We start from the raw sequence: 16,787 nt of genomic DNA, 5'->3' as shown, positions 1-16,787 counted from the left end.
TCACCATACCTAGAGATTGGCATGATTTTATTTCAGTTAGCCTAAAAGCTAGTTTGATTTGCATTGAGAGATGATCTTATGGAAAGTACCCCATGCCAATCTCTAGGTATGGTGAAGGCTATGTGATGATGTGGGGCTATTTTAATTCCAAAGGCCAAGGGAACTTTATCAGGATGCATAGTATCCTAATTTTTTTTTTTTTAAATACTCAAAAATAAAAATCTGCCTGCGTCTATGGGAATTTAACATAGGGGTGTACTCACTTATGCACCATGTATTTTAAGGAAGAACATTTATTTATTTACAATACATTATTCATTCACAAAGAAAATTGGTGTCCTTAAAGGTTGGATTTTTCCTAATTTTTTTAATTAAGGCATTAAGTTCAATTTCCAAAATAAGATTTTTTATTCCTCTTTTTAGTCAACTTTAGCATGGGTGTATTCACTTATGCATTGCACTGTATATATACAGTATATATATATATATATATATATATATGCACAGTATATACAGTATATTATATATGTGTGGCCAACTATGGGATAGAATTTTGCTTTTAGAAAGGCATTTTTAGACATGAAAAAAAGTAATTAAAAAGTCTGTGTAAACATTTTGTAAAAATTATGTTAATGGTATTGCATTTGTTATTTTCCTGAAAAGAAAAAAATCTTTAATGGAACTGTTAAGGAACCAAAATCATTAAATCATTAAGATTAATCATTACAACCTAAATTATTGAATTTCTTGTGATTCCTTATTCCTAGTGATTCAATTATTTTATCAAAAAAATAAAATAAAATCCAAACACACAAACAAAAAATGCTCCATCTCATCCTCTCTCTCTCTCACACACACACACACACACACACACACACACACACACACACACACACACACACACACACACACACACACACACACACACACACACACACACACACACACACACACACACACACAGACAGACAGACAGACACGATCTGACAGCTATTCCTGTTATTTAAATGCGCTGCAATCTTTCTGTCGCTTCGGCACCTTTTGGACAAACCAGAGATCCTTCAGGCCTCTGTCGGATCCTTTCTTTCTCTCTCTTACACTGTCTCCCTAACTCTCTCTCTCTCTTTCTCCTATCTTCTCCATTTCTTCGCTCCATTGCCTTAATGGACTGTCAAGGCAATGATGGACGGTGCTTTTCTAATTAGGTTTTCAAGTTTAACCCAGAAAGAAAGAGAGGGAGAGAGAAAGAGAGGGGTGATGAGAGGAAGAAAGACAGAAAATGGAGATAAAAAAAAGAAAGATAAATGAGACAGGTACAATGTGAACGCAAAAAGGGAAACAAATGATAAATCCTCAGGAGAAAATAATCAAAGGCTTTAGAGTTACGGTTCAGTTCATCTAAAAATTTAAATTTGTTCGATCAGTTAATTATTTACTCATGTCATTACAAATCCATATGCTATTATTATTTCTTCTGAACACATTTTAAAAGAATTGTTACACGGCTTGCCAGTTCGTAGTTCCCTAAAAATACACCATAAAAGTAGTCTATATGACTTGTTTGAGGAACAGACCAAATAACAGCATACAGTTTTCAACAACACTAAATAATAGATTTTTTTGGGGAGATGTAATTACAAGTTCACGAAAAAATATGCATCAAAGTCTCCCTTGTGTCTTCTTTTACTAGTTATCCTATTCTCTCTCTTTGTCCTTTGTAATGATATATTTAAGGCCGTCTTCCTCAACATGGACCCATAAAATCCACTAGGACAGAACATCAATACAAAAGGGGTTTAAAGTCTCCTGGTGAAAGAGATTAGTCTTTGTTTCTAATTACTTTTTACTTAGACAATTATCAATAAGAATACAAGGTTCTGTTTTAGGTCTAATGTGATTATGACATCCTGTCTATATATCCTAAAGCTAAAATGCCAGTTTAGACAAGATAAGTGGAGTAAAGATGTCTAGATTGTTTTTTTATTTAATTTTTTTTAAGTTCAGCGGAATTCAGTTACAGCTCTTTCAGTCTAGGACATATTTGACATAGTTTAGCAGGTGATACCAGAAAAAAATGCAATTGCTACAGTAAGAGTAAGCGGCACAGGTCTTGAATCCTCAAAATGAACTATAAAATCCCTTTTTTAGGTTACTCAAACCATTAAAGAGCCATTAGTGGTAGGCTGAGACTCACTGTGAGGTACTCTCAGATATCACACATACGGTCAACTTCTGGGAAATGCAGCAAAGGGAAAAACACAGTCATTCCTAGACATATGAAACTACGCATTTCCTCAACTAATTCTACAGGGGTTTTACACACACAATATGACCCTTGACCTCGTCCTCCAACTAAATACAGTTGGTCTTCAGTATCATCTACATGACTGTTCAAACAAAAACACCCAGGAGCACATAAAACAATCACAGAGCTCTCATCATCCACATGGTCTGAATTTATAGGCTTCTCAAGACACCTATAGGCAAATTTTCACATATTGCTACAGTCTTCCTAAATGCAAACCAGCTATAAACAGCAAGAACAGACTGAAATACAGTAGAAGCTGTGGCACAGTGGTGATGTGCCTTCTTGTGACAAGGAATTCACTGATATTAAAAGTCTGTACTATTAAATTAAACATAAAACACTTCACATTAAAATCAGTATTTTCAAATGCTACAAGTGAAATTGTGTAATAATCTATAGCATGTCATTTTGACATCTTAAAGTTTTTGCATTTAATGTTATTCAATTCTCAGTGTTTTTAAAAATGAACTTTTAAGTGAGCATTCGGCAACGCAATTAAATACCCAATAAAACTGTAAAATGCACATTTGAAGAAAGAAGACATACAGATTAAATGAAAAAATAATTTTGTGTTACATTTTGATTTAACAATGTTGGTTCCAATGGCAAATAATAGCATCACCATAAACAACTTTTACCGAAAATAGAAAAAGAAAAAGATATATTTAACCCAGAGTGTCACACCCACAGTGTAACTCGTCTTCACTTCTCTTTTTCTACCCTTAACCATGCTTTCTATTTTTTTTACTATTCTTACTAGAATGTTGTTTTTTCTCAAATAGTTTTGCTTGGTATTTGACAAACTTTTGCTACATCATTTAGTCACCTAAATCTACTCACTCTTTAAATCTCCTGCTCCTCCTTAAGAGACAATTTCTCTCACAATTACAGCTTTTCAAACTGTTAATATAAAGTGCTGCTTCTGTATAAGACCTCTTTCTTTAGAAAAAAAAAAACTAAATAGCTGGACACCGGTCTGGTGGGGTCACATCCTCGTTTGGTCCACTACCTTGAGGAGACACGGCTAATTAGTTGTCATGGAATTCTGCCCTTTCTGAATTTGTCTTGTGTCATTCTGTTTCTCAGCAAATGGACTGAATGTGTCTCCCAGCTAACACACACAAAACACAACAACACACATTCTTTTCCTCCTTGCCTGCCTCCAGTTTCTGCACACAAAATTAATGAGGGCACTAACAAAAAGGGCAGAGAGAGAGGGCGAGAGAGACAGAGTCTTATGTAATTCTTTACCCCTTGGAGAGGAAGAAATAGAATAGGGCCATCTAACACAGAAAGAGTATTGACATTGTGCACTGATAAATGAGACCCTCAGAGGAAACCTGTTACAGGATAAACACACATCACTGTTACTCTCTTCTTTTTCCTAATTCACAAACGCTTAAACTCTTTCTATAACATCTCAATTTGTCTCTAGTTTTTTTTCTCTTCACACCACAGTTCAAGGATTACGAGTTTTAACTGCCAAATCATCATCCATGTCACTCAGGCTGGTAATGTAACGTGGCAAAAGATTTACATCAGCACAAATGAGCAGGATTTGCAAAACATTGTTTGTTGAGCCCTGCACACACTTATTTCTCAGATCTCCTAACATAATCATAGATATGAACACACAAGGCATGCTTGGAATGGCATATTACCTACTTTTTTGCAATGAATGTAGTGTGCAGCATACTGTGCACCATATCTGAAATGAAATGTGTTCAGCTTGACCTTTCTAGGATTACGATTTGAGTTTATCTGTAATAATCATATAACTTTAAAAAAAGTTTAGGGTCAGTATGATTTTTCATCATGAGTCATCAAGGCTGCATTTATTTGATCAAAAATACAGTAAAAGCAGTAATATTGTGAGATATTATTACAATTTAAAATAACTGATTTCTATTTTAATATAATTTTTTATTTTCTACTTTTTTATTCTAAAGTGTGTTTTATTCCTGTGATGGCAAAGCTGAATTTACGTGAACAACGCACCTTTACTCCAGTCTTCAGTGTCACACGATCCTTCAGAAATCATACTAACATGCTGATTTGGTGCACAATAAATATTTCTTATTATTATCAATCTTGAAAACAGTTGTGCTGCTTAATTTTTGTGGAAACTGATACATTATATTTAGCATTCTTTGATGAACAGAAAGTTAATCAAAAGAACATCATTTATTTGCAATTGAATTTCTTTCTCACGAACATATAAATTGTCATGTAAAATGCTGCCAATTTTACAGTCACTTTTCATCAGTTTAATGTATCCTTGCCGAATAAAAGTATTAATTTAAGTCTAGACCCATTTTTAACATTCAGGGTGTCAAATGTACAGTAGTAACTTAAAACACAATTTTTATTTTGTTATATCCAATAAATTTCAATCACTGCTCACTTCTCTATTTGAAGGAGATCATCAAAATGCTCATATGGGGTAACTGTCTAAGATATCTACAAAATGTACAACACGTTGTTAACTTTGATTCTACACATTTCAATGTCAGTGTGTGCAAGCCAACAACAGGTAATAAATGAACTCAGTCAGGCTGAAATGACATGTCACACTTAGCAGGGTTTAACAAGTATGCTAATGAAGGGGAAATCACTAATGAGCAAAAGGAAGAAGCATGCAGTGTTTCATGACACCAATCTAAGCACACACACAAACAGACAATTCATTTTCATCATTGTTTCATCACTGTACTCAATTTCAAGTTCTGCATTAACATTAGCCTGTCATTAGTCCCATTGTCTGATGACCCTCCAACAAACCATCAGCATTCATTGACTGTCTGATGCATATTGCTTACAAAAATAGCAAGCATTGATTGAAATGGTCATTTCCGGTCTGATTGGCTGGCTTTTCGCAACCTCTGGGCGTGAGTACACACTGTTTTTTTTTTAATTAGTGCTGTCACAATGAGCGCATCACAGGAAGCAATAACTTTTGCTCGAATATCCAAGATTGTATCTCGTAAATTACCCCAATAATAATGCCCAGAATGGTACCAAACTTCTACAGTAGTACAAATAGGTTCTGTACTCATAAAACGAGGCACTGGAAAGTTTGTAAGTACATCAGGAGTTTATTTAAATAACACTTGTCTGATGGCTTATGCTACCGCTAACCCGGACGTCGAGGTCACTTCCGTGATTTGGGTTAAAGCCCGTAAAAGTCCTGGCAGAAAGCGATGCATAAGGATGTAGTGGAACGACGCCCAGTTCCAGGAATGCACTAATATCTTGTTGGTAGTACCAGTTTGCAACAATTATTAGTTAACACTAAGTTGTCAACACTTCGGAAAAAATAATAATTCGTCGTTCCACTACATCCTTATGCATCGCTTTCTGTCAGGACTTTTACGTGTTTTTCCCAAATCTCGGAAGTGACATCGACGTCCGGGTTAGCGGTAGCATAAGCCATCAGGCAAGTGTTAATTAAATAAACTTGTGATGTACTTACAAACTTTCCAATGCCTCGTTTTATGAGTAGGGGAGAGCCGGGACAGTTGAAACACTTTTCAGATAATTGTCGTTTTCTAAAATAAGGTTACAGATAGATTTTTTATTTTTTTGTGATTAACAACTCACATATGTGTTCTCTTGGTATCATGTGTTATTCGGTACAAATATAGAATGATTTAAGTAAAATATGACTTTGAACGGGAGTTGTGCTTTGTTTCAATCGTCCCGCCTGTGCGGGACGGTTGAAACACAGGGGTGGGACGGATGAAACATGACAGTTTAAACGGCAACTATTCATCTAATGCTTTTTTTTGTGAACAATACCTGACAAGTAACTTATGTACATATTGTTACAAACATATTTTGTAATTTATTTTCATTTAAAGGTTCATATTAACCTTTTTTGTTCTGTCGCACAATAAACAATAAGCGATAAGCCTATGCGCATTTTGTAATCTTTCTAACAGGCTATTTTGACGAAGACAGACAAATCAGTTTACAATTAATTTTCTTACATTTCTTCCTTGAGTCATATTGAGTGTTTGCTAGTTGAATAGCCTGTTATCATGAAGAAAACGAGGTCAACCAGACGACGATAAATGAAATTTATTGAATATTGAAGATTGGACAATTGATGATTATTACAGAGATAGCATGTGTTGCGTAATTGAAAATTAATTTGCATTAAAAGAAACACAAGTCTAGAAACAGTATATGAATCTATGAACAGTATATGCTATGACCAGGTTTAACGGGCTGGACGCGCGGGCGGGACGGTTTAAACACTGTTTTAACCGTCCCGACAGCGCATCCTGTCATTTAAACCTCTTTTGCTCTTAAACTAAAAAACTCTGATTTTGCCCACTTAAGGGTGTGTTGCAGTACTAATACACCTGCCGCATTATCATTACAATGACACATGAAACAATAAATCCAACTTGTCAGTCAAAAAAAAGTACCGCACGAAAGAATTCACTCACCGCATTCAAAAACAGCTTTGCGGCTTTAACTCCAAAACGACACGACGTAAAGAAGAAATGTTTTCGCGTGTATGTTAGCCATTGCGTGCTGTGCATGCTGACGAAATTTGACGTACATGACGTGAGTGGTTTTCAAGAACATCTCAGTGTTTCATCCGTCCCGCGTTTCAATCGTCCCGCCTCTCCCCTACAGAACCTATTTGTACTCCTGTAGAAGTTTGGTACCATTCTGGGCATTATTAGTAGGGTAATTTACGAGATACAATCTTGGATCCATTAGCGCCTGCACTAAGCCGTTCGGCTGATATATCTAAATAAGTTCTAACTTTAATAATGTTCGACCAAGGGAAAAAAAGGCTTCTGGGGGGGTGTTGGCTCGAGGTCATGGTGCAAAGGACCCTAGGTTGATTTTACTCTGAACCATCCCTTTAAAGGCAGTCATATATGACCAGCTGTCCCTCCATCTCCATTGCCATTTCAAAAGTTCTGTCACTTCTGTCTCCTTGTTGACTAGCCTCTCTCATTAGCTATTGTGGAAATACTGATGTAGTCATAAGCCCTATTCGGACGGGACTAGTTTCACAGGTGGACGTTAGAGAAATTTCTGTTTCACAGACGTACTTTGAGATTTTAATCCTGTCCGAATCTGCCATGTCTGTCTTTTTCTCGCACGACCTCTGTAAAAATTCCAAAGCAAATTACCTACTGTTTTTCGTCAAACTCGGCGGTCCTCAGAGAAATCGAATCCCGTCCGAATGCGAATGTCTGTGATTGCCGAAAATGTTTTTTTCCAAAACGCTTTTTCTTGTGTGTTTTGGTCAACGTGAACTACCGTACAATCTCTCGCTATCGCGCCGGAATTCAAGTTTCTGCTTTTTGCGCACCGATAATGGATGTAGATGTGTTCGGTAGGCTACACTGCGAAGAAATAAACAAATGAAATCAACAAGAAGAGCCAAATCACGTAAACTGTTAAGACTGGCTACTGTAATATCAGTTTCAGGTAAGATTACTTTCATTTCTGCACTTAATTACATAACGTGTAAATTATATAGGTTAAAACTTTTTATTCCAGTGGGTTTATTATAAGAACCCAGTTCTATAAAATCATGATGATACATGTATGTTTAGTTTTTTTATACTACAATTTTTATTTTTATTGATTGGTCAAATGACCATACGCAATCCACGCATTCTGAACATGTGATCTTTACATGTGAACATGTAAAACACAGACACTCCTACCTCGGTAATAAACACGGAGATGTTAGTCCCGTCCGAATCCGTACATGAAATCACAGACGTAGGTTGATAAGAATTGTAACTCAAACGTCGTTTGGAAAACTAGTCCCGTCCGAATAGGGCTAAAGTCATAATCATCCCAATTTAAAATCCTAAATATCAAACATGTTTGATATGGTCGAGGTGGCCCCGATGTGTCCGCGAGCTTATCGGGAGGTTTAAGATTTGATCTGTGAACGCCTCACATTACCAGATAATCTGGGCCGAACATCGGAATCGACCAATGGCTTGTGATATAGAATGATTCAGAAAATTAGAGCATTACCTGCCCTTGCACTGACACGTCTTAAAATATGTCACTACCATTGTTTTGTCTCAAAATGCACACCAGTAATGTTTTTCTAAGACACTATTATAAAAGCTACTTAAATGTCCTAATTGAACTTAGGCCTAATCCTGGCTTAATCTAAGCCCTGTCTGTGAAGTGTGAAACCAGGCCTACAGTACATGCTGCATACAAATACTCAGGTCCAGATAATGTAAAAAAAAACACACACACACAAAAAACGCAGAAACAGCAGCTGTCAGCCAAATGTATATAAAGCTCTTTATCTCAAGTAGTAAGGCGAGTGCTTGTAAGCAAGCACACCCTTATTTCCTGTCAAAGTGAATGTGTATGTGAAAAAAAAAATAATTTCAACAACATTTTCATAGATGTCTCCCAAGGGACATTTCATCTGAAATTTAAATAAGATAAACTTAGATATTTGTGAAACTATCAAGCATTAAGTAAAATTCCATTCAAACGTTTTCCGTAAAAAATCTTTTAAAAAGAAATGTATACCTTTATTCAGCAAGGATGCATTAAATTGATCAAAAGTGACAGTGGGGGATTTCACATTGTTACAAAAGCAATTTATTTCAAATAAATGCTGTTCTTATGAGCTTTCTATTCTTCAGAGAAACCTAAAAAAGATCATGGTTTCCACAAAAATATTATAAGCAGCACAACATTGATAATAATAAGAAATGTTTCTTGAGCACCAAATCAGCATATTAGAATGATTTCAGAAGGATCATGTGACACTGAAGACTGGACATCACTTCAGCTTTGCCATCAGAGGAATAAATTATATTTCAAAATACATTAAAATAGAAAACAGTTATAAATTCTGATAGTATTTCACAATATTACTGTTTTTACTATTTTTTATCAAATAAACGCAGTCTTGGTGAGAATATAAATCTTAATGACCCCAAAAATGTACAGGTTGAAAGACCAGAATTATCAAATAATTTCTACATAAAGTATTAGAGATGCGTTAGACATTCATTGACAGAATGAAAACGTTAACTTAACTGGCATCTGTGTAATTGCCTGATTCAATTAGTTCAGCTTCATTGGCTTGCTGATACTGACTAATATTCTGCTAATTTCATCAACCGCACAGTCAAGATAAACATGACTGACATGAGCTGATCTGGGATCAGGTTCATCTTATTACAGCTATGATCTAAATGTTCACGTACAAAAAGCCATTGCTTATTTGAGATCTGCTTACTCTAAGCAGATCAGAAAGGTTAAACTGATCTGAGGTCAGTTTTCAGCTATTTAACAGAAAGGAATGGAAGGTGACGCACTCAAGCACACAGATAAAGGCCTGATCTGAGATCTGTTTAAAAGGAAGCTTAAACCTGATATGATTTGTTATGGTGACACTGCTATAAACCTTTGAACTCTGCGAGTAGCAATATAGAGTCTTAAATGTAAAAAAAAAAAAAAAGTTCAATGGGCCTGGTTACTCAGTTATTGCTAAGCTCAACAGTGGGCGAAAGAGCAATCTATAACATTACATTGTTCTGTTTCAATGACACCAGACTCTCATGGTCAAAGGAGAAAGGTCACCTGATACATGAATACTGAATTGTTGGGGCTGGGAAGCACAGGTGAGACAGTAAATACTGATAGAATTTCTGCCTGCAGGGTCTGTCGTCAACATTAAGTTTGTATATATTTAGGACGCATTTTACACTGTCTGCTCAACAATTCTAACAATTCTTCTGTCCTCATCTTTTCACAATGCAACACAAAGCTGACACAATAAACAAGGATATGTGAGGGTGCAAGGGTCAGAGTAGCCCTCACTGTGTTTTTGAACAGACTGACCTCGACACCAAACTGTCAAAATCATTCTGCAAGGAAGATGCCATTTTAAAATGAAGTCAATTAATCAACAGCATTTGGGCTTTTGATTAATAAAGAACATGTGCATCCACTTTGTAGACTAGGTTCTGTCATGTGTAACACAATAAGCTTGCTAATGACTGTCTCATATCCTTTTGCCGTTTCAGGAATAAACATTAGTCCAAACTGACATTGATATTGTACATACACTGTACTAGTCATCATAGCATGCCAAGTATTGACTGATTCTGAGCCATCAGTGACTGTCCCCTGGATCAATATGCACTCCAGCTACAACCATACAATGTGTGTGCGTGTGTGTGTTTGTGTGTGTGTGTGTGCACATTGGTATTGAGCCCTTCATCTTTTGGGGTGTCCAACTGTGACTTCAGCAACTTTTCTCACAGAAAATATTCTCTACTTAAAATAAAACAATAAATAGACAAAATTAAAATAAATATTTGGGTGGTTATCTTTTTTTCTCTCATATCCCTAAATCCTACCTTGGCTCTAATCTGACCAGACGTGGACACTTTTCGGATGAGTTTGTGCGAGGTCTCCTCCGGCTCCCCGTCACTGTCCGATGATTCGTCACCGGCCTCGGCTTGAGGGTCCGGAGAGGTCAGGGACTCCCGGGGCTCCCCGACATAAAGGACATTTGGATTAAACTTCGAGGCCATGACTGTGCAGGGGACAGGATTTTCACTGCACTTGAGTCCTCCTTTGTGCCAAGTCAGCTCTGAAAAGGAGAAGGCATTGCTCAACGGCAGCGATCAACAGTTTTGGCAACAGTATTGATTCCCATACAGACCTCTTCTGCTTTCATTTTAAAGACCTATGAAGCTGTAGGAACTACAGTTTTCAAAGCAAATTAATTTCCTCTATTTTGATTGTTTTGTTTTGAGGCCAACAAAACATACCAGTGAACAAACGAAAGGCCAGTTAACAGCAACAGGGGAATAGGCGGAGCGTGTATAAGGCTGACACTAGCATGGAATTTTCTCACTCAAACCACTGTCTGCTTCTGCTTCGGATTGCTTTTAGAGGGAAGAGCTGCCTATAACTGCTGGTCTACGATCAGTTTTCTCCATAATAATAGAATATTGGTGAAACGGATTTTGGTGTTTCCGCTCTTGAGAGTCTCAAAGGTTTCTCTTTACAACATGTTTTCCAGCGTTGAGCAATGTAGCCAATCACAAACATATCTGTTGATTTCTTGAACACAATGGCCAATCAGACGTGCCTAAGCTAGAATCAATCCACTCACCGCTCAAAGCGCCGGAGTTTTTGTCCAGTGTAGAGTTCTGCACGCTCGAAAATCCACTTGTTATAAGTTAACTTATAACAAGGTGTAGACATTATGTAGGCTAAATAAGAGATTCATTGTGCAGTCAGCTTCATTGATTATAGCTCAATATTATATATAATCCATTAAGAATTTTAATAAAACTTTTGTTTAGCTGCATTAGGTAAGGCAATGTTTATTTATTATTCAAATTAGCTGCCGTGCCAAATCACGCTTAGTATGCATGCTTTTCTGTTCAAATTATAGTAGTTTGCGAACATAGACGCTTTAATAACAAATAATTTATCTGGAGCGTTTAAGCTGGGATGTGTAGGTTGTTGCTATAGGTGATACGTAACTTGAAACTATTTGATGACATTTTATTTAAATGTGTTTATAAGGAGGAAGCACATCTAGCCGCTACCTTACCCTGGAGTTGGTTCACCCTCCGCAGGGGATTATTTTGTCTATTGCACAATAGCATTATGGGTCATAGGGGAAAAAAAGGGGGGTGAATCTTTTAAAACACAAGTGCTTGTGATTTTTGTATTCATGTTGGTTTCGTGCATGAAAATAAATTTTAAAAAGTTGTGTAACCACCAAGTACAAATACTAAAATATAGGTGAGAGTATATCCTCTGTATTTTACTCTTTTCTCATCACATTATAAAAAGGGCTTCCTGCACATTGGCTATGCAACTGATTTGGCAGACAAAAGTTTTTAAATAGCCTATTAATAATATTTTAAAACAAAATCTCTTCGTTGCTCTTTTTTAAGAAATACGATTATGCTAAACAACTTATTTTTTTAATTCCCTTTTATCAGCCTTTAATAATTTAAAAAATAAAAAATAAAATAAATAATCTCCAGAGAGTTAAACCATCACACATTTGTTTGTAGGCTACTTTAATCCTCACAAAATCACATATCCAACTGATTTTTAATTCAGAGAGTGAAAACATATTCATCATACAATGTAGGCTATAATGTATTCAGGTCACTTTATGAATTTCATTTTGAATAAAAATAGATTCAGACAAAACAATGAGCGACACGTAATTGACCCTTATGCAGACGGTGAAGCCCATTAGCGCTCAGGATCGATACAAACCCATCTGACATAATCCACAGACGGTCGCTGTCAGCCAGGGCTTGGAGAGATGCATGAACTCGCTGACTGTTGCGCCGCGCGTGTGTTCACAGCTGCGCATTCGTTGCGCTCACAATCATCTGATTCCGCGACACTCCGAGTCCGTTATCACCTTTCTATCTGTTAATAAAATTGATACGCCTCTTGTCCCCAACATATTGCCTTAACATGTCTCCATGTCTAAAACACGACGCTTTCTGCAACAGACTTCGGTTTATAGCACACACATCTCCTGTAAACATGAAATAACTACCTGTTATGTTGTCGCGCGTTGGCTGTCTACGTGTGAAAACGAACCAGTCGCTTTGCAGAGCAATAAAGAGACGTTCGACTCAATAATGTCATTACTAATAACGTTACTTAAACGCAGGCGTCTAATGGGCTTTTGGATTTGAGGAGATTATATTTACAGAGATATCTCTGACTCACCAGCACCAGCTGTGTTCTCGTGTCTTTCCAACCCAAAACAGCAGTGTAACAGGCAGCATTTATGTTGTACATAAACAATTTAGCGATCTCACGCGAGCAGCAATCTCCGGCTTCGTCATTTGAATGAACGGTTTGATTCATTTAACGCTCGCAGCGCTCGGCCATCACTTTCTGAATGGACAAATAGACTCAACTGTCACTCTCGCGCACGATGCCGTCTGCGGCGGTTGTACCGACTATTATGTAGCCTAAAGGTGGATGTGGATGTGGTGTTTTACCTCTATAGTGCGTTGTCTGCTCCAGTTGACCCTCGTGTGTGTATGTGTGTGTTCTTGTTGCTCTTGGTGGGCTCTCGCGCAGCGCGGTTAGATACTGTCAAATCTGCTTCTGTCGCGCACATACGCGCGTGTACGCATAGCATCGGATAAGATTTGAATCGAATGGGAGGGGTGGACTAGAGCGCGAGAGCGTCTGTGTGTCAGCACATCTGGATGGCTTGACAACAGATATCTATGAAATGTTTGAGAGATTAATGCTTATTCATCTATTCTCGTTTTACTGCAGTTCTCTTAATGCTCTACACACTACAGTAACGCTTCAGAAACTTCAGACTGGAGCAGGGTGTTTATTAGGAAGGGGAATCGAAGAAGAAATATGACTTGTTGCAACACATCGAGCTGATTGACTGTTCTTCTGAACATTCAGACTCAGGTCATAATGGGTCAGACAATCACAACATCAGGTCTAATGTGCTATCAAGAATGTGGACGTACTTTTTTTTTTTTAAATAATAAATTATATTGTGGACTTTGGTCCGTAATGAGGTTTCTTAAGAAAAATACCTGAATTTAGGTCAAAGTAATGCAGTTTACTAGTAGCTAGCTAGCAACAGCTTTAGCATACTAAACATTTATTTGGTGTAGCAGGAAGTGCAAGAGAGAAGAGACTTTTTACACCACTGATATTTGCACAGTGATATACAGCTATAGCCTATACCCGACTTCACCTACACAAGCTGCACTCTTGACCAACCAAACCCCTCAAAACTTCACCATAACTATTCTTAATCTTAGTGTAACATTTCATTAAACGCTAGCATGTCTCTCTATTTCTGCATCTTGTTCTAAAAATAAATAAATAAACAAACAAATATTTATTTATTTATTATTAATTATTTATAATAATAATAAAAAACACTTTCACAAACTTACACTTACAAATTCACATTTACTTTCACAAATGTACGATTACTCTGCAAATCTAGTCCCCAGATTGAATGCTGGGAACCAAAAATCCCCTGCACATTTTCAGTTAATGCCACAAAAAAAAAAAAAAAAGGTGTGTAGTTTCAACATGAATGGATGAAATAAATTTCCATTTTACACATTTAAGTGATTTGCACACAATGAAATGAAGTCGTAATAAGATGTTCAAGAATTGTGTAGGAGTAAAGTGAGAAAACTTTAGTGTGTTTGAGTGCTTTACACCCTTGTCCCTGTCCCATAGTTTCTCCAACACATTAACCATAACTGGCCAAAAGCATCTCTTGCCATGTAACACCCACTCTCAACTCTCAAACGAAAATAGAATATATACACAATGAAATACATGCTGTTCTGAGACCAGTTTAGTCATTGCTAAAATCAAAATCACGAGGCCAGTGCAACAACAAATTCAATGTAAACTGCTGTTATCTCCCCTGACTTCTCTTATATGATTGTACATAGCCGTTAAAATGAACGGTCACATTAATTGTATGATCTTTTTGTACTACAATTCTTGTTTTGCATCTACATCCATCACCATTATAAGCTCTAATGGCTATTAGCTCCTAGGCGCTCTTTCACATCCACAATACTGTAGACGCTAATTTTCTGTCATTAGACAGATATGAAATTGCCACAAATTGACATGTGCTTTCATGTATAATACACACCTGAGTGGCATCTAAATGCCGGCCTGAGTCAATTTACATTCACCTCGTGCTGCAGCCACCAAACCAGGGACAGGGGGGGGGGAGACAGAAAAGAGAATAAATTAACCACTATAAAGTAGCAAAGATTATTTCCTTAATTCTGACTCACAGTTTATATGCACCACTATCAATCAATATTCCACTTATCTGGATGGCTATAGTAGACAGAAAAAATTACATTTTTGTTCCCCATAATAAGTTATAGGCCTAGTTGAGGTATCATAGATTGAATAGTTAATATATGCATTTTCAGCATGTTAAAGTAAAAAAAAAAACCAAAAAAAACCAAAAAAAAAAACAATTAAGAATGACCGACTTTTGAACGACCGGAGGATTGAAGAAAAAAAAAAACAGGGGACAGTGAATGGTAAGTGCACATGGACTGTGATGTAAATATTTTGTATTTGACTATTTTCTAATTCCCAATTAACCTGCCAACAAATGCTTTAATTACAGATCATAATTGTCTAGTTACTATCTCAAAGGATGTATAAAGTTGTTCGTGAGTAAGGGGCACCCCCACAAACTACCGACCGAGTGATTATTTTGGATGTAGCTTTCTGCTGCCACCCAGCGGTGTAAATTAAAACTCACTGTCTGTCTAATGCTACTGGTCCCAATTAAATAATCTTCAAGGTCACTATAATTATTTTCAGCGTCGATGCAGTGAAACACCACATCCAGCGTCTTAAAATACAGCTAGGCCTACTTTTGAGATGTGGGGCAAACTAGTTAAAGAAGAGATTTAGTTTTTTCCAACCGTGCTATGAGCAATCAATAATTGGTATGAGATCAAAGAGATGCATCTGAAGATGCTCCAGAAAGCCTCAGAACACGGATCTCACAGAGAAAGAGTTTCGTGATTCCCGGAGTGCTGCCGTGCCCCTCGAGGTAGACCTACGTCATCCTTCACGTATCCACGCGCACTTAAACCACTGCAGAGGAAGAACACCCTACCTGCCGTGCGCAAGCAGAAGCACGACCGAGGCTCGGTGATTCAGATGCAGGATTACACATGAAGGCTACACTTGCGAACAAAATTAACTCTTAAATGTATAGCTTATATTGGTTGCTTATACAAAATGCGTAATCATCAGACGGCTCATGCAAAAGAATTGTTTCACCGTTTATCGGTTGCCATGAGAACGCGTCCAGTGAGATGAAAGTTGCCTCGGTTAGATGAGGGATGGATGGATCGATATATAGAACAATAGGTAGACAGACGGACAGATAACCAGATGGATAAACAGACAGACAGACAGATAGATAGATGGATATATAGATGACCAGACAGACAGATATATAGATAAACAGACAAACAGATAGATAGATAGATAGATAACCAGACAGATAGACGGTAGATAGATAATCTGTACTTCATTCTCATTTACTAGACATGAAACAATGAGCCTCTCTTTGATCTTCAGTGAAAGAAACAGGTTTTTATCTGAATGTGTGAGTGTATTCTTGATACAAATGTGATTACACATGTACAATTATTGAAACATACACATTTGTAGCATGCAGATTCCCAGTAAAATATGCATTTGTCTCTCTTTTTTTTTAAGTCTTCACAAGGTGGGTGAAAATAAATATTTAAAATGTGTGGATTTCTGTCTCAAAGGAACTGAATACTAATCATGCAAAAGAGCACAACTGGAACAGGATTATAATTTTAACAGCAGTGCACATGGGAACTGTACAAGCAGAAACCGCTAATTGGTTCAACAGTTGAGGAATATTATCTAAAGATCAGTG

The 16,787-nt window shown here is 37.0% G+C and overlaps 1 protein-coding gene across 2 annotated transcripts in view; it reads right to left on the bottom strand.

Annotated features, from left to right (window-relative positions):
* The window catches only part of LOC311286927 (diacylglycerol kinase delta), a 66,644-nt gene extending 53,173 nt beyond the window's left edge, over positions 1-13,471 (bottom strand). For both annotated transcript variants that reach the window (XM_084403389.1, XM_084403391.1), the window contains exons 1-2: positions 13,333-13,471; positions 10,693-10,928 (exon numbers count right to left, since the gene is read on the bottom strand). In XM_084403389.1, the coding sequence (XP_084259515.1) occupies positions 10,693-10,869 (177 nt within the window). In that variant the 5' untranslated portion in view covers positions 10,870-10,928; positions 13,333-13,471. The remainder of the gene's footprint in view (positions 1-10,692; positions 10,929-13,332) is intronic.
* Between the last annotated feature and the right edge of the window lie 3,316 nt (positions 13,472-16,787).

Source organism: Rutilus rutilus (assembly GCF_951802725.1).
Source record: "Rutilus rutilus genome assembly, chromosome: 3".
In the NCBI taxonomy this organism is placed as follows: Eukaryota; Metazoa; Chordata; class Actinopteri; order Cypriniformes; family Leuciscidae; genus Rutilus; species Rutilus rutilus.
This window is presented reverse-complemented; position numbering and strand designations above follow the sequence as displayed.